Consider the following 18,553-nt stretch of genomic DNA (forward strand, 5'->3'; position numbering starts at 1 on the left):
GGACGCCCGTTTTGGGAGGATTTACGCCCGAACGAGGCGCTCCCGAGGCGGTTCGGGCTGGCGGGGGCGCTGGGGAGGCGCGTCCCGCCCTCAGCGCTGTCCCGGGCACGGGCGGTACAGGAGCGAGTTTAATCCACCCGAATTCCCGGTGGGATGCGATGTCGCGATGATGGTGACCCATGTCGGCGATAAATCGCCCCGGAAAGACGGGGGTGACAAGGAGAGCTCCAGCGAGAGGATGCTGAGGGGGGAGCGGGTGCCGGTGGCCGCTCCCGCCGTGACTGTCCCTTGTGAGGGCGGACACCCGGCACAGGCCTCGGCACTGCGGCTGCAAGCCGACAAATAAATCAATTAGCAGGACTTCAATTAGCGCGGGTGTCGCCGCGCGAGGCCGCAGTGTCCTTTGTCACAGGCAGAAATGCTGGCGTCCAGAAAAGTGGGGGATAAAGTTAAAAAGCCCCGCGGGCCGAGGCTCTGGGGGCTGGGATGGAGCCCTGGGCGCAGGGTTCCAGCACCTTTCCAGCTGTAGGAAGAGCTTGTCCAAAGCCTCTGCACGTTTAGTGACTGAAATATTGTTTTTTTCCCCCCCTCCAGCTGGAGAAATGCTCTGAGAGCTCCAGGCTGTGACAGAGGATGATGTGCTCCCTGTGGATTTATCAGGAATCAGGACTTCTCTCAAAGTTTTCCTCTGTGCTCAGGTACCAGCCTGGTACATTTCCTATTGACCAGATTTTGTACCGTGTTGGGTTTGTTAAAACCAAAAGTTAGTTTTGCAGCCGTTTAAAAAAACCCAAAACAACCCTGTAATTACAAGTTTTGAATAAAGTCCTCAGAAAACAATCAATATTGGGATATTATAAGTTACAGAACATTGTGCAGCTACATTTAAAGATAGACTTAACAGGAATAGAAAAAACAAAAAGGAAAATACATTTATCAGACATACACAGAGAACAAAAAATAAGAAATCAGTCCTAAAATTAACAGCTTTTGCTCCAATACACAGCAAACATTCCCACCCAGCCACTGTGACGATGACATTTCCAGGCAGGATGTCAACAGTGGAGAAGAAAGTGCAGATTTAATTCTTCTGCATCAGCTGCTCTGGGCATCTTCCCCTGCTACCAGTGCAGCCAGGGAATTCCTGGTGGGAGTTCTGTGTGAGGGGATCTTCACCTGAACCAGCACCCAGGGAGTTCCTGGTGGGAGTTCTGTGTGAGGGGATCTTCACCTGAACCAGCACCCAGGGAGTTCCTGGTGGGAGTTCTGAGTGGGGGGATCTTCACCTGCCAACAGTGCACCCAGGGAATTCCTGGTGGGAGTTCTGAGCGGGGGATCTTCACCTGAACCAGCACCCAGGGAATTCCTGGTGGGAATTCTGAGTGGGGGGATCTTCACCTGAACCAGCACCCAGGGAATTCCTGGTGGGAATTCTGAGTGAGGGGATCTTCACCTGAACCAGCACCCAGGGAGTTCCGGGTGGGAGTTCTGAGCGGGGGAATCTTCACCTGCCAACAGTGCACCCAGGGAATTCCTGGTGGGAGTTCTGAGTGGGGGGATCTCCACCTGAACCAGCACCCAGGGAATTCCTGGTGGGAATTCTGAGTGGGGGGATCATCACCTGAACCAGCACCCAGGGAGTTCCTGGTGGGAGTTCTGTGTGAGGGGATCTTCACCTGCTATCAGTGCACCCAGGGAATTCCTGGTGGGAGTTCTGAGTGGGGGGATCTTCACCTGAACCAGCACACAGGGAATTCCTGGTGGGAATTCTGAGTGAGGGGATCTTCACCTGAACCAGCACCCAGGGAGTTCCTGGTGGGAGTTCTCAGTGAGGGGATCTTCAGCTGAACCAGCACCCAGGGAGTTCCTGGTGGGAATTCTGAGTGAGGGGATCTTCACCTGCTACCAGTGCACCCAGGGAATTCCTGGTGGGAGTTCTGAGTGAGGGGATCTTCACCTGCCAACAGTGCACCCAGGGAGTTCCTGGTGGGAATTCTGAGTGAGGGGATCTTCACCTGCCAGTGCACCCAGGGAATTCCTGGTGGGAGTTCTGAGCGGGGGATCTTCAGCTGAACCAGCACCCAGGGAGTTCCTGGTGGGAATTCTGAGTGAGGGGATCTTCACCTGCTATCAGTGCACCCAGGGAATTCCTGGTGGGAGTTCTGAGCGGGGGATCTTCAGCTGAACCAGCACCCAGGGAGTTCCTGGTGGGAATTCTGAGTGAGGGGATCTTCACCTGCCAACAGTGCACCCAGGGAATTCCTGGTGGGAGTTCTGAGCGGGGGATCTTCAGCTGCACTGGCACCCAGGGGTTCCTGGTGGAGCTCTGGGTGTGCCCAGAGCAGCAGCAGCCGTGGCAGGTCCCTCAGTCCATCGTGGCCCGGAACTGCTGGGTGTACTTGGCCAGCTCCTCCGCCTGCTCCCGCAGCTCCCTGCTGGCCTCGGCGTTGGGGAATTTGAGCGCTGCGGTTTTGGTGGCCAGGGCCAGGTTCTTGAGGAGGCTGCAGAAGCGGCTGCTGCTGTGCAGGATGTCGCTCCTGGCCTCCCTGTCCTGGGTCTCCTGGCACAGGGAATCCACCAGCCTCTGCCCCACCATGATGATGAGCTTGCTGTGGGAGATGAAGATTTCGGGGGGCTGCTGGCTGCTGAGGCTGGCGGTGAACACGCCGATGGCCTTGTGCAGGGCAGCGAAGCACAGCCTGCAGTGCTCTGGGAGGGGGATTTTCCTGGCAGGCTCCTGCCTGCTGGGATTTTCAGTCTTTTTTGCACACGGCAAAACCTGGAGAAAGGGTTAAAATAAAAATAGATTCAGCCTGGTGTCACACGCTGGTTGTTTCTTTGGTTGCTCTACCCTGAATTTTTGTGGTCTCCAAATCGCCACACCCTGGAGCCTTTACAGTAATTTCTCTTTCCAGAAAGTGTTGGAAATTGTCCTGATTGCTTCTTTCCCCCTAAATGCAGTTTAAATATTGGATAGCACACAAAGTGCTGCAGCTGAACATCAATCCTTTACACAGTCTGGCCTTGAAGCTTTCAAATAACACAAAACATTGGTTTTTAATGGACTTAATCAGGGTTATGAATGATTAAAATGCACAAGACAAGGGTCAATTTTGTGCCAGTGCACTAGAAGTACTTTGAAATACTGATTCTCACAGCCTTATCTCAAATGATGCTGAAAGGCAATAAAATAAACTGTATGACTTTAAACTGGAGTTGTTGATTGAGGGAAATAAGTGTTCTTCACAGGTTTTCAGTAGTAATTCTGGGAAAATGATCTCTGAGAAGCAAATAGGTCTCTATGCATAGAGATGTGTGTCTGAATGCAAATTACTCTGAGTTTTAGCAAGCACAGAAATCAGGGACTAAAAGCCCTCTTATATATTTTCAAAGTCAGAAATACCTTTGGGTTTGTCTCTGTACTCTTCTTTGCTACTTCTTTACCTGAAATGGCTTTCTGTGCCTGTTACAAATTAAAAGTTGAAACAACTACATAAAGTATTTAAATATAAATGTGATTTTCTTTTATTTCATGGGGAAACAGCTACTTGTTCTGCAGCTTTCATGTTAGAAATAGAAAGGGGGGATTTATTAGAAGGAGCTGTAGGGTTTTTCCTCCTAAAAATGTAGTACCTGATCCTGCAAGATCTGAGACTGAGACCAACATCAACAACACATTTCAATGTTACATTCCCTAAATTTTAAGGACAAGCCAGCATCTCTTTGGGAAACTAAGGGAAATATTCTTAGTAGATATTTTAGTTTTTCTAAAGAGATTCATAAAATCATCAAGAACTATTCCAACAAATAAATGTGATAATTAACAGAGTTTAATTTCTGTGCAAACACGATTTCCATGACACCTCAAGATAGGAGGGAACATCTCTTGTCATGCCAAACACAATGTAGTGGCAGGAAGAGAACTGTGAGGGAAAAGAGAAGTAAGGAATTACCAGCTCCCAAAGAAATCCTGATTCCCATATGAATTTAAGCTGGCAAGAATGATAAAAATGTTTTATTTTCTCTGTTGATTTAAATTACTGCTCATTGTAGATGTGCCATCCAGCACTGTCACACAATCCTGGATCTGCATAAAATCTGGCAAGTGGGATGTAGTCCCAACTGAATGTGCACTGCAAAGGTAAAACAGCCCGACATCTGCAAAGGGTGAGGAGTACAGAGAGTAAACCCCAGTGTCACTGACCTGTAACTGGACATAATCACAATCCTCGGTGCAATTTTCTTCTGGTTTCTCCACAGGGACCCGCCTTTGGCTGGATTTCTCAGGAGCATTTCTCTGGAGTGACTCAATTTCTACTCTTCTTGGCACTGGGATTTGTTTTGCCATTTTGCATTCCAGGTTCACTTTTGGTTGCTTCTTTTCTTGCTCCTTCTCGTTCTTCCTGAAGAGCAGCTTCCCGTTGGCGATGATGATGGACACAAACCTCTTGATATCATCTGGAATTGTCCTGGCCACCATAACGAAGCGATCTAGGTCGTCAGGGTTGTTCTGGGGCTTCCTGAGCACCAAAGCCTCCAGGGACCAGCTGCAGCTGTTGAGAGCTTCCCTCGTTTCTGTCAATATTTTGTAGGAGTTCATGAGGATTTCCAGCTGTTTTTTAATTCTGGCCTGCAGGTTGTTATCCGTGAGGTTGGAGGCGTTTCCCTTCAGGGCTTGAGCAAAGGCCAGGAACTCTCCCAGTGACACCTTTATGTGGTCCACTGCTCTGTGGATCTCCTCCAGGCTTTTCTCCAGGTGCTCCTGCAATCTCCACTTGCTGCTCACAAAGATCATTAAACTGGCGATGGAGCTGGACACGCCGTGCTGCAGCCGAGTCAGGGTCTCAATGGCTGCTTCCAGCTCCAGTTTGATTTCTTGGACAGGCTCTGGTGATGGTGACAGTGTAGAAGACGACTCAGCAGAAGAGCTGGAGGATGAGGAGAGAGCGTTGCTTCTGCAGCCCACGCTGGAGACACACAAACTGTTATTTTCTGACTTGGCATCCATAGAGAGCTGTGGAGAAGCACCGTGTGCTTGGTCTCTGGAGCCATCACTGTTGTTGTTTTCCATCTCTTTCTTGGAGTGCCCAGCACTGGGCAAACCTTTGGGAATATCATAAACGTTCTCCTCAGAGATCTGATTCTCAGCCTTGGCAGCCAGGAGCCTCGGGGGCAGCTCAGAGCTGCCGTTCTGTGGCAGGAGGAGCACGTCCCGTGAGGGTGGAACGTCGTAAAGGGGGATTTCTGGAAGCGTTAATTTCCGCTGGGCCGGTGGAATGTCGTACAACTGTGGATTTCCAGCCTTGGCTTCGGTGGTTGTGGCTGGAGCCTTGTACCTGGCTGGGGGAATGTCATACAGCACCTGCTTCTCCACAGACTGGCCAGGAGGGTTGGGTTTGAATCCGGAATTTTCAGGGGATACTGGAATATCGTAAATCCATTCGGACTTCCGAGGGTTTGGCAAAGTGTTGTAATGGCCCCAGCATTTCTTCTGAGATTTATTTTCTGAGTCATCGAGTTCTCTTTTAGGAGGGACATCATATAACTGCAACAGAGCACAAAGGGTTCATAAACCATCTTTTTAAACAAGAATGAGAAACAGAACTGAATTCTCAGAGCACACAAATGTGTGCAACTGCACTGATGTTGATGGAATGGCACCACGGAAAGGCTGCCTGTATTTTTTATTTTCTAACATGCACAAGTTGCATGTATAAAAGGTAAAATATTTGGAGCACAGGTGATTAGATCCTACAGCAGAGTCCCCAGCCAGTGAAATTTGTAGACACTTGATTTCTTTCCCACTCACATGTACATCCTCACATGCAATGAATCACCAACAGACACCACTGACTCTGCTCAAGCATCTTCAATGGATTTAAATTTTGCTTGATAGAGATATGTGTGTGTGCAGCTCGAGTCTAAGCTGGGAAAGGGGCATTCAGGACCATTTGTTGTGTAAGAAACAGTGGGGAAGAGATAGAAAACCTGTCCCTGCTCCAAGCCAGGCATCCCAGGAGTGACAGATTATTCTGTGCCCACCAAGCCTTACTTACATTGCCTGCTGGTGCGTGCTGGCTGCCAGCTCCTCCTTTTTCTGGCTTGGATGGGATGTTGTAAAGCTGCTTCTGCTCTGCCTGGAAGCTCTCCGTGGATCTGCCCAGCGCAGAGCCCTTCCGTGTGCTGGGGGGAGTGGCACCACTCTGCTCAAAGGGAAAAACAAATGGTTTCTTTTGACCCTTTTTAGAGCCCACTGGGGCCTTGAGTGGGATCAAAGGCTTTGGGCCATACGTGAGTAGGTTTGGGTCTGAGCAGGGATCACCCAGGAAATCTGTGGATAATAATGGGCTGGGCTCAAGCCTGCAGTGCCAGGGAGCAGCAGGGGGTGGGGAGGCCCCTGGAGTGCCCCAGTGCCACTCACACCTCTGTGTGGGGGGTGACAGGACGGGGCTGGTGCCTGTGCCATCCTCAGAGGTGGAGGAAATGTGACATTCACTGACCCCAGGGCAGTGGGACAGCACCAAGGACAGGATTGGGTAACAGGACACGTCACGGTGATGTGACCAAATCCAGGGTGTGTTTTTCCCAGGAGGAGGGTGGTGGGGGTGACATTTAATTTCTTGCTGGACATGCGCTTATGACTCTTCTCTAAACATCCCCAAATTACCCCCACCAAATGACACCACCACATTTCCTCACGGATTCTGAGGCAGAGAGGGTGACAGGTCAATTCTACTGTCACCCTGCTTGCTTTTTGTAAAATTGGGAAGAAAATAATCTTTTTTTAGCTCAAAGCCTCAGTTCTCCTGAGTTTCTTAGAAATTTAGAGCAATGTGTCTTAAATCTGGTGCATTTCTAATAAACATTTCCATTTTTTCTGTCAGTAAGGCATTTCCCCATGGATTCCGAGGCAGAGAGGTTGACACTGGTACAGAGAATTCAGTACAACATCAGTCGTGTCACCCTCTCTGTCCCCCCTTTTCCATGGTAGAAAAAATGGAAGTGTTTATTAGAAGCACACCAGATTTAAGACACACTGCTCTAAATTTCTCATAAACTCTGGATAACTGAGGTTTTGAGCTAAAAAGAGATGATTTTCTTCCCAATTTTACAAAAAGCAAGCAGGGTGACAGTAGAATTGACCTGCAGATCAGCTCAGAGGTGCTTCGGGGTGGCAGCTGCAGGGAGGGAGGGGGCAGCACTCACCTGTGGGAGCAGGGACCCGCGGTGCTGTGAGGAGGGGACATCGTACACCTCACCCCTGATGTTGGGGGATGAAGCCCGGCAGGCTCTGGGGAGGGTAAACAGGTGCTTGGAGGGGAGAAAAAAAATACTAATAAAACTGCATTGGCAGGAAGCTTTGAAAAGTCGTTCAGCTGAAAAATCCACTGTTGGAGTAATCACTCTTAAGTGATAAAAACCTTCAGCTCTTCACTGAGAGACAGGAACTGACCTTATGAGCAACAGCATGTTTATTCTCAAATAACTCTTTACCAGCACTTCTGGTACATTTTAGGTAAGATCTGAACTGGCACAAAGACAATCTGCCTTACTAACCACAGGACAGAAAAGATTTGGAGAAAATCCAGCTGCAGTTATCACTTAAACCTTTAAACTACCCAAAAGCAGAACCGCTTAAAAAAGGAAGTGGGGAAATTTCAGCTTCTCCAAGCCCACAGTCATTGGGTCAAGCCAATTTAATGTCAGAGCAGCAGAAAAGTGCAGGCTGAGCATTATTCTGTAGTTATGAAAGACTGGCTCATTTGGAAGGATTAAACCTTGATGTCCTGTCCAGCTCCATATATAGGGAAGTCCAATATGGGAATCACATCTTTGCAGTCAGGTTCTCCTGTTTGATTCAAACATAATTTGAGCAGCCATGACCAGATCTCTGGGATAACTAATGTCACAAAATATGAATGCTGAGTTAGGACTTTTCTTTTTTAGAATCAACCACCAAAACATGGAATTTTGTTCATGCAGCCTACCTTTAGCCTGGCTGTCGTCAGCTAATTTATAAATGGGCCATTGCAAACCACTGACCTCCAGAAACACTGCTGGGGTGAGATTTTACAGTAAATTTTAAACTTTAAAATGTTTTTAAACTGGAGGGAGTGATTCCCATCATGAAAGTCCTGCAGCAACTAAATGTAGGGGAAATATGGTAGAGGAAAAATAATGCAGCTTCACTCTGCCTGGTTCAGCTCTCATCTGGAAACGGGGAATGAGGAGTGAAGACAAATCCCCTTAGTGCTGTGATAGAGAATCACAGAATCACAAAATGGTTTGGGTTGGGAGGGATCTAAAAGACCATCTCTTCCACCCCCTGCAAAGGGCAGGGACACCTTCCACTATCCCAGGCTGCTCCAAACCCCCTCCAGTGTGGCCTGGAACTCCTCCAGGGATGGGGAATCCTGGGCAACCTGTGCCTGAATATGAGCATCTTCCTTGCAAACTTCCCCGAGGGAAAGGGTAAAAGATAAAAGCCATCCTCAGCCCAGGTCTGCCTCCAGATGGACAAATCTGAGAGTCCAGCAGAAAGGAAACTCTCTGGATATCACATCTTGGTAGTTTTTGAAGTCCTGTCAGTGGCAGAAGAACCAGAAGGTGCCCTGGGTGTGAGGCAGAAGCAAGGAGGTTTCTCTGTGGGCTGAAAACACCCAGGCTCTGAGGGATTTCTTTTTGTTTCACTGCTTTCAGTCAGCTCCCTCAAAGACTCACAGTGGCTTTTCCCAGCTGCTCAGAGGACAGCTGAGTATGGCAGGAGCTTTGCCAGCTGTGCCACAGGATCTCTGTGGGATGGTCTGGATTGTTCTGTGCTCCCTGAGCTCCCCTGCCTTGGGGACAGCTTGTGACCACCAGGGTGCAGCTGGTGTGGGGACAGCTGGGACACTGTGCCACAGGCAGCCCCACTCTCAACTTCTGGATAATCATCAGAGGCTGGGACATTTCTTTTTCATTCTTCATTCTTTTTCATTCTTAGACTAGGCACAGCTTAGGTGGATAAATTCATGAAATGAGACAGGGAGAGCCAAGGAGCTCTTCTGCCAGGCCATCCATCCACATAATGAATAGATGACATTTTCCACCTGATTTGCTGGCACAACATGGAAAATTGATGCCAATCTCTGACTCAGTTTGCAAATGGCTCCTTTAGAGTCAGGAATGTGGAGAAATCAATGACAGCAAGTGCAGAAGAGTCTCTTGTAGCTGTACTCGGTTTGAGTTTGAGTTATTGTTGTGCACTGCAGCTGCAGAGCTGAAAATGAGGTTTTGGTCACCAGGGATGCCCTGAGTTTGTTGTTTTCCAGAACCCACCTGCCACCCAGCAGGAAGCAGCAAGGAGGTTTCCATGACTGGCCTTCCACACAGCAGGAGGAAAGGTGGCTGAATGAGCCCCATAAATCAAATGATCATTAAATCAGCCTAAAACACTATAGAGCTGAATTTTCTTCCTTTTCCTTTTTAAATTAGAATTTCAAATGTGATTTCCATACAGAGAACAAAGAGCCACCCAGGGCTGGAGAGCTCACGGAACTGAACAAAACCTCGCACTTGAACTCCATCCCCACCTGCTCTATTTCCCTTTCATTATGAAACATTCCCTACTCATTTTTTTTCCTGAAGAAAGCACAAGGTTTTGATGTTTAAAAACCAGTGAGATGTAATCAAATTGCATGTTCCATGTATGTTTGAATGTCAGACACAAGGAACTGGGAGAAATAAGAGCCAGGCCAGGGAGCTGTAATGAAACCCTGGAAAACCAGTTTGTTCTCTTCTATAACTGGGGGAACTGGTGGCAACTCTCCTCCTGTACACCTTGGTCAACATCTCAGCAGCAGCAAAAATGAGCTGGGAGAGAAACTGGTTGGGGGTACAAAACAAAACTTTGTGTCCTTCTGCTTGTCTGGCAGGGGCTGCTGCTTGGTGCAAGCCTAGTGACAGCACAAGAGAGAGGCAGCAGCATGCTGAGCTTGCTGAGCTACTGGAGACAGTAGAAACCAGACCAAACCCAGCAATCACACACCAAAGGGTGATTTTTTAAAAATTATGAATCATGTTCCTGTGCAGATGGATGCAAAGACTCCGCGTGTGCTCCAGCTCTGCATGGCTGCTGGAGAAAGTTCTGTGTCTTGTTATTTTAACTTTGTAAATCATTTATAGATTCTTCCAAACAAATGGTATATTCTTTACTTCCTGCCCTGTTTTACAGCTGTTTTAAACTGTCAGAAAGGTGAGGGAGTACAGAATTATAGAGACTCTCATCTGTTGCCCAGAGCAGCATTTCTCACACTATGCTATAAACTGATGGGAGTTTCCTAAACACCATCATTCTTCTGCTGCAAACCCCACTGAAAAAATCCCAGGTTTCCTTATTTCCCCCACTCCCAGCCACTGTTTTAACAATTACATCTGTTTTTTTCAGAGCTCACCTGCTGCGTGGAGCGCTTGGTCCTCTCGCTGAGCAGCTGCGCCGCCAGGGCCGGCACCTGGTACACGGCCTGGGCAGGGAGGGCCTGGGGCTGGACCCAGCCCTCCATCTTCTCGTAGGTGGCCGACAGCGCCATGGCCTTGGGCACGGAGGGCACGGAGGGCACGGAGGGCACCTGGTAGATGCTGTGCGCGGGCGGCGGCTCCGCGGAGCGCGGCAGGAGCTGCAGGCGGTTGGCGGGGGCCAGGCCGTGGTGGCCGTGCAGGGAGCACCGCCACCAGCCCTCGCTGCCCGGCACGTGCTGCTCCAGCACCGTCACGATGTCCCCTCTGCGGAACGCCAGCTCGTCCGAGCACTCGGCCTTGTTGTCGTAGAGCGCCTTGGCCAGGCTGTGCTGGGGACACGGAGCACACCCACATCATCACATCGTCACATCGTCACATCGTCACATCGTCACACCCGCGCCACGGCTCCTGGCCTCCAGCTTGGTGTTCCCACCCTGCTGGGATCCGCTTTCCGCCTGGATCTCGGTTTGATTCGCCCACCCGTTTTCACACTGAACAGCCTCTCTCGAGCGCTGGTGTCAGAGTTAAAGGTGGCACTTTGTTGTTGCAGTAAGGTAGAAAAATCATAAAGGCGTCATCAAATCAGGCCTGCTCTGGCTTGCCAGCCTGCCATTCCTCCTAAGGCAAGCTGGCACTTTGCAAGTTCCATGTGAAAGCAATCCTGGTGTGTGTGAACACTTTGCTAACATAACAGTCTACTCCTGGGTGAAAAACAACCAGCACCTGTATAAACTGGTTTTACACCGCCAGATAGAAAAATGAAAACTGTCCCTCACAAACAACTTTTCCTGCACGTCCACACCAGGGTTGGAATGACCAATCCATACAGGGTAACAACTTGTTAATGACCAATAAAGTAATTAACAAGAAAGCTGCTGATCAATTGGAGTCCCACAGGAGGTCTGTAAAACCGGATAAAAAGGAGTTATGTGAATAAAGAATGGGCTTTTTCCACCGTGAGGAAAAGGGAGTCCGTGTGATTTATTCCCGTACTTTGTGTCTGCTACAGTCAGCGCAATAAAGAAATAGATAATAATGAGATTACTGTGATATATTTCTTCATCACCTTTTCCTGCTTGAGGCCTTTGAAGAGCAGTGCTAATCTTCATTACTTAGATTTATTATATTAGATTTACATATATTGGACTTGTAAGCTAAAACACAAGAAGTTCCACATCAAAATGAGGAAGAACCTCTTTCCATGAGGGTGGCAGAGCCCTGGAACAGCTGCTGGGGAGGGTGTGGATCTCCCTCTCTGGAGACACCCCAAACCCACCTGGATGCACTCCTGTCACCTGCTCCAGGTGACCCTGCCTTGGCAGCAGGGCTGGACTCGGTGATCCCCAGAGGTCCCTTTCAACCCTAATGATTCTGTGATCCCTATGTGAAAAATAGGTGTTTTTCCCATTGTCATTCTGTGAATTTTTCATCTCATACTTACTCATTAAAAGATCACAGAATCATGGAATGCTTTGGGTGGGAAGGGACCTTAAATATCATCCCACCCCCTGCCACAGGCAGGGACACCTTCCACTGTCCCAGGCTGCTCTGAGCTCTGTCCAACCTGGCCTTGGACGCTTCCAGGGATGGGACAGCCAGAGCCAGCAGGTAGCTTTAATCACCCAAGGCATTTTTGCAAAGGGTAGAGAAAGCTGTGGATGTCATTTTTAAGGTGTTTTCCAGTACAAGAAAACACCTTTTGCTTTCAGCTTTAAAACGGGACTGCTCCCCAGTCAGCGGGACACTGGCTGTGCCTCAGCATGAGTTTCTTATCAGAAAGTGCAAGTAATGTCCAGAGAGATAGCACCCAAATAGGAAACGTGATGCCTTGTATTTTTGTCCAGAGCAATTGCTATGAGGCAGCAGCTGGCCCGAAGCTGCAGCACAAGAACTCAAATTTGTCAGCTCAGCTGGCGACAAGGGCCCGCTGTTGGCTGCAGGCGTTTCGTGAACAATGGCTTTTTGTGGGACAAGGGCAGCTGCCAGGGCAGGACAGCAGCCCCCCTGGCCTCATGGTCCAGCCTGGCTTTTGCCTCGAACATGGGAATCCACTTTTGACTGGGACAATGCCAAATGTTGGAGTCAGGCCCCCAGGAATCCCCCCCTGGGCCGGGCCGGGGCTCTACACTTCTGAAAAAAAAGGACAACAGCCAACTTTTCCTGTGATTCATCAACACTGCTGGGTCCTTGGGTTGAATGCTGCACACACTTCTGAAGGACAGACCCTCTTCTTCAGCCCTGAGGAGGGTGGGCAGGGGAAAACTCTCCCCCTTTTCCAACGTGAAGAGCCTTATCCAGGCACACGCAGGAAATGGGTGAAGGGCCAGGAAGGCTGGGCTCAGGATCTGAGCCTGGCTGGGGCACACGCAGCAAGGCTGCCCTTCCTTCTTGCACCCACGCAGCTGAGAGGAGCCTTTGGTTCACACTGTGGTTTTAAAAGGCATCTAAATGTTGACGTTTCCCTTTTCCTGTGGAAACAGCACACTCAAGATGCTGCCGAGCCTAATTTTATAACCAGAGACACAAACCCTATCCATCAGAGGGGTCCCTGCTCGAGGCACAGCATGCATTCCTTTGGTTTGGCCAGTAAAGATGTGCAAATATCCCAGGGCCAGCAGCCCCAGCCAGAGGCCAGGCTGAGGCAGAACCCGGTGGCTCAGATTTTGCATTTCTGGGGCATGTGGGCTCACACCTGTAACCAACACAAACCCAGCAACCTCTAGAATCATCCCAAATCAAGCCAAGCAGTAGATGAATTAATGAATCAATTAAATCACAGGGCACTCTGGGGAACCTGACCTAGCTAGAAAACAGATCTGTTCATGGATCATCTCCTATCCCACCCCGAAAGCTGAAAGGAAAAATGAAGACTTTGACCAGAGAAGTGATGGAGACAAGCTCTAAACTCCAGTCTGTAGGACACGGCTGAGCTGACAGATTGTCAGACCTCACACAAGCAGGGTCAGTGGAGCTCTTAAAGTGACTAAAAAGGAAAAAAAAAAAAAAAAAAAAAAAAAAAGAAAAAACCAAAAAAAAAACAAACCCTAAAGGTTTTCCAGCTAAGGCAGGGCTTAATTAAATTCCAAGTTACAGGACAAACCCTCAGTACTGTGGAGTTGGAGAGCACATCTTTGCCATCCCCTGTCGGTATTTTGGTATTTATTTCAGCAAAGTGCAGGGTACTTCAGCACCACAGCAGAAGCTGCAGGAGGGGAGTGCTCGCTGCCCCTCTGTCTGCAGGGCCATGACGGGGTTATCTGCAGGGCAGGCTGTGCCTGTGTGTGGCAGGCACATCCTTCTCTCTCAGGACTTTTCATAGAGCAGCACAGAGGGAGGAAAGAGAAAACAGTTTCTATTTCTGCTCCTTGTTTTTCCCATGTGGGATGTGTTTGGAGAATTGTTTACCTGGGGTGATTGCTTGGTTGGGTTCTGGTGAGGATTGTTGGAGCTGATGGCCAATCCAACCCACCTGTGGCTGCACTCTCAGAGAGGGGCACCAGTTGTGAGTGAGATTTGGTAGTTAGAAAAGCAGGTTTGTAGTTTTAGTACCTCCTTTAAACAGTATATTAATGGATTGTAGCATAGTTATAATACAGAAATCATTCAGCCTCCTGAGCTGGAGTCACACACCAGCATTTCTCCCCACCGGGTTCACCTGCATTTACAATAGCTGTGTGCCAGAGCCCAGCCCTGCCTGCTCCCCCAGCCACGAGTGAGGCATCACCGTGGCAGCCCCTTCCTCTCCTGGAGCACAGGCATCCCTGCCCTGCCCGTGACTCCAAACAAGCGCTGCATTCCCAGCATCCCGAGCCCTCCGGGATGCTCGGCCAGGAGGGGCTGTGCTGGGAGGGCACTGGGAGATGCACGTTTCCCTGCCTGTCCGGTGTGTCCTCCCCAGCCAGGGCTCTCTGGTGCTTTGTGTGTTGTGTCCTGAAAGAACCAACGTGTAAAAAGCACTAAAGCAGCACAGGTGAGGTCCAAGTGATTTTCCATCTTTGCTTGCTGCCTCATCCCCATCAGCAGCCTTGTAAAACATCTCCTAAGACAAAGAACATCCTAAAAGCCCCACAAAAAGCACCTTGAGAGGCAGTGCTGGGGCTCTGCTCTCACTGAGTGGGTTTAAAAAAGAGCACAGATCTGGAAAAGAGGAAAAAAGAGTCCCCTGCAGCTCCTGCCGAGGCACTGGGACCCGAGGGCAAAGCAGGTGGGTCACCCTGAAGGGACTGACAGTGCAGGGTCTCTGGAACAGCTCCACTCCAAAAGTTCTCATCTAGCTGGAAGTGCATCTCCTTTACTGGAGCGTGGCTCAGATGTGGAGAGAGGAATTCCCCTCCCAAAGTGGACTTCTCATGTCTTTGTTGTTTGCAGATCCTAATCCAGCCTCGGTCCCTCTACAAAGCCTTGGCAGCCCTGGGGAGTCATAGGAATGAAAGCTGCTACCTCATGTTTATTAATGGCGTAATTGTAATTAAGGGCAGTAAAGCTGATCAGTGCCCAGTTCTATAATGTAAAATTTTATATCCTCAGACTGACATCTGTGCTCTGTGTACACAATAGATATTTATGCTAAGGAAAAAACATCCCACTGTTCCTAAACATCTCCTGATGCCTCTCCTGTCTCAAGCCTTATCTTCAGTATGTAGGACCGTGCAACAGAAAAAAACATCATTATAAAATATATACAAACATTGCTAGAAAGATCCAAGTGAACACAGTGGTGTACAGCACGTGATAATTTGAGCATCTTGCCCACAAGCCTCACAAAATAATTTCCCTATGCCCCGTCTCAGTTTGTATTTGAAAATCTCAATTTGCTACCCTGTGTTATTTCATGTGAATGGGTACTGCACTGTTTCACAGCATTTCAGATAAAAAAGATATTTTTCATTTATTATCTTCAATTTGCTTCTTAAAACCCCCTATTGACATCATGCAAATAAAGAGACAGTTTAATCCTGGGAGTTTTTGTGGATCGAGAGAAATCTTTCTCATGTTGCACATCAATATATGAGTGAGCTGTTTTACTGCAGGAAAGTGGGACTTAAAATATTTGAGGAGGAAGAGATACAGGGTTGTGTTTGCTAAACAGTTCTGCTCATACATCAGAGACACCTCTGACATGTTTACAGAGCAGCTCCCAGTTAATCTCTTCACCTCCCAACAAAGCTGCAGAAATAAACATTCTCCATCATCCATCAGCTGGGAGCTGGCTTCCCTGAGAATCCCCCTTTGAGCCCCAGACCTCGGTGAGTCACATTTTGCTCAGCTAATTGTAGAGAGTTCCCACCAACATCCACAGGAAAAGAGAATTTACCTTAAAAGCTCAGATCGTTCTCCACCTGCGTGTGCAGCGTTTCCTGTGACCTGCAGAAGGTCCTTCTGCATTTTGTCGTTTTGTCTGTGTGTTTTGGAAAATAAACGTTCAGCTCATACAGAAGTTTTGTGTGAGCTTCAAGGAGGAATGAGCATCGGGACTTGCTTTTATTGCTTTCATTGATTTTGTGGGGGTGGAAGCAGGTGCTGATCAGCAGGTTTTGAATTCTAAATTTGATCAAATACAGGGAAAAAAATACACTTAAAAAAATGTCAAGCTTACAAATCCTGCAGCTTCACACAAGGTAGTGCTGCAGAGGTGGGAATTACAAGCTGGAGTTCTGTTAATTTCCCCCAAACTCTCTTTTCTCCACAAATGAATTCAGTCAAATCCTAGCTGTGTTAAAATCACCAGAATGGGCAAGTGCAGCCAGGATTTCACCCCACGCAGAGCATTTTTAGAAGAGTGCTCTCATGCCCAAGTTCAAGGGAAAATAAACTGCCACTTCCTGCTGCTCCCAGCACTCCCTGTGGGAGCATTCCTGGGGTTTGGGTCCTCAAACCTTTCTTTTTTCCCATATGCACCCAATCACTGTAGGGGTTTTTTTGACTCTTTTTAACCTTTTAGTGTCTTAATTACACACGACTACATTTATTTCTAAATGTGGCTTTACAGACAGAGAAAGTCCTGCTGAGTGCAAGGTGGGCACTCCTCAGAGCAGGGTCCTCACCCTCCTGTGAATCGGGCAAAACATCCCCAGGGAAGCTCAGCAGGAGCAAACGGCACCTTTTTCGTTGAAAAATGGAAATTTTCAGGAACTCCTGCTGCTGGAGGTGCCAGGGTGCTGTCCCTGCGTGCTGTGCCCTTTTTCCCTGGCGTGGCAGCAGTGGCGAGGCCGAGGTCAGGCTGGGGGTTTCTGATTCACCAAGAATCAGCAGCGGCACAGCTCCCACAGCTGCGGCTTCCTGGGGCTCTCTGGCTGCCCTGATCAGCCCCCAAAATCTTGTCCTCACCCTGCCCTCCGCACAGGTCGTGTTTCTGAGCAAATGAATGAAATGCGCTGAATGAACTGCGGAATGGATGGTTTCGTGGCGAATATCACTGCAATTGGCGTGTTTCTCCGGGCAGGGTGGGTTTTCCAGCTGGGCTAATCCCTGCTGTGAGTCCCCACGTCCAGGCAGCAGCTGGACTCTGCTCCCTGCCTGTCATTAGCACAGGACACATGGTGACAGCACAGCCCTGCCTGCCCAGCTGCCAGGGATCAGCTGGGACCCGCTGCGCCCCTCGCTTGTCACAGCCCGAGCCCTGCTCGGCACAAAGCCCAGCCTGGGGCTGGGGCAACAACGGGGACAAACGACTGCAAAATGGGTCTGATCCATCCCTCGCCTCCCCACACCAGGAGAAAAGAGTGTTTCCTAAAAATGAGCGCTCCTTTCCTCTTCTGAGCCCTTCTCCTTGCAGACAGCTCTGCAGGACGTGCCCAGTCCTTACCCTCGAGTGCAAAGGCTTTCCCAGGCTCACAGAGCTCAGGCTGAAATTGCTTGGCCTTTTCCTCATCCCACACTGACCTCAATTCTTGAGACATTTCCATTACCCATTTTCTAGGAATCAATGCAAAAGCATCATCTCTTTTGAGGTAATACACAGCTCAACTCTTAACCTCGTTTTTTCCAAGAGAATGTGGAAGTGACCAGTGTGAGTCACTCAGGATCATTTTTAATGAACTTGTTATTACTCAGCGTACACAGAACGAACCCTCACCCTCCTCAGCCACACTGCTGTTCTTGAGAAAGGGTTACTTTGGATTATATTTTAAAAATTAAGACCGTGTGCTCTGTTAGTGATGTGCAAATCAGCTGAACACACGCTTTGCAAAGAGACCCTGCCAGATGCAGATTTTGCCCTCTATCCCCTACAAATGAAATCAGGAAAGTCATTAAATCAACTGCAGCAGAAAGAAAAGAACCCAGTACTCACACTGACCTTCATTTTGCTGCCTTTCCCTGTTAGTCCATCACCTGAAGAGGAGGAGGAGGATGTCCCCAGCCCTGTCAGTGGGTCAGGCAGCTCTGGAGGCTCTGGCTGGAAGCCTGGAGAGGGGAAGCTCAGCCTCTGCCACCTCCTGCTCGCTGGGAGCCCCAGGAAAGCAGCTCTGGGAATGGGGGGAGCTCATTACGTGGCAGAATTCTCTCCAGGGAGCCACTGGGCTGCAGCTGGTGAAATGCAGGACGCACAGACTCCCCTGCAGGGAGTGCCTGCCCTGCTCTGAACAGAAAACCCAGGGCAGCAGGGCTGCACCAGGAAAGGGATTGGATTTGGAAGCATTTTTGCAGCAGCGTTTTTTACTCCTGGTTTGTTGTGTATGGGGATTTCTTTGTTTGTTTGGTTTGGTTTTTGTTTTTTTGTTTTGTTTTTTTGTTTAATTTCTTTTAAACTTCAAAGTGGTGTGGGGTTTGATATACTTTTAATCTGTCTCTGGAAAACTGAACAGATCCCCTTTGTGGCTATAAATCCCCTGCAAAACAACCTCACCCTGCAGAGGCAGAGAACGCAAGGAGGAAAGTTAAACATGACCTGCAGCTGAAGGGTTTTGTTTCTTGGACTATTTTAAAATCTTTGAATATTATTAAGGTATAATGCCATTTTAAATTATTAATGGTTGCTATTTGCTTGGCAACAGCTGAGTCCTGGTCAGGTTTTGCCACTGGTGCACAGGTTTTGCCACTTTGGCCTCAGGATGTC

At 48.9% G+C, this 18,553-nt stretch overlaps 1 protein-coding gene and 2 long non-coding RNA genes across 7 annotated transcripts in view; all 3 read right to left on the bottom strand.

The window, feature by feature from the left end:
- The window catches only part of LOC137484311 (uncharacterized), a 225,952-nt gene that overhangs the window by 30,662 nt on the left and 176,737 nt on the right, over positions 1-18,553 (bottom strand). The gene's annotated exons all lie outside the window — the stretch shown is intronic.
- On the bottom strand, positions 829-2,061 carry LOC137484456 (uncharacterized). Of its 4 annotated transcripts, XR_011004875.1 has the most exons (4): positions 2,016-2,061; positions 1,573-1,783; positions 1,350-1,453; positions 829-1,286 (listed from the first exon to the last, which is right to left on the bottom strand). It is a non-coding gene; the product is annotated as an uncharacterized lncRNA (long non-coding RNA). The 4 variants fall into 4 exon arrangements; XR_011004876.1 differs by lacking the exon at positions 2,016-2,061 and having other exon boundaries at positions 1,350-1,621; positions 1,741-1,989; XR_011004877.1 differs by lacking the exon at positions 2,016-2,061 and having other exon boundaries at positions 829-1,231; positions 1,573-1,980.
- On the bottom strand, positions 2,348-17,815 carry CASS4 (Cas scaffold protein family member 4). Of its 2 annotated transcripts, XM_068208037.1 has the most exons (7): positions 17,795-17,815; positions 10,434-10,826; positions 7,207-7,311; positions 6,057-6,203; positions 4,205-5,545; positions 3,404-3,463; positions 2,348-2,779 (listed from the first exon to the last, which is right to left on the bottom strand). In XM_068208037.1, the coding sequence occupies exons 1-7, from the start codon at positions 17,798-17,800 to the stop codon at positions 2,366-2,368; spliced, it is 2,466 nt and encodes an 821-aa protein (XP_068064138.1). In that variant the 5' UTR covers positions 17,801-17,815; the 3' UTR covers positions 2,348-2,365. The 2 variants fall into 2 exon arrangements, with proteins under 2 accessions (XP_068064138.1, XP_068064139.1); XM_068208038.1 differs by lacking the exon at positions 3,404-3,463 and having other exon boundaries at positions 2,350-2,779.

Source organism: Anomalospiza imberbis, chromosome 17 (assembly GCF_031753505.1).
Source record: "Anomalospiza imberbis isolate Cuckoo-Finch-1a 21T00152 chromosome 17, ASM3175350v1, whole genome shotgun sequence".
Classification (NCBI taxonomy): domain Eukaryota; kingdom Metazoa; phylum Chordata; class Aves; order Passeriformes; family Viduidae; genus Anomalospiza; species Anomalospiza imberbis.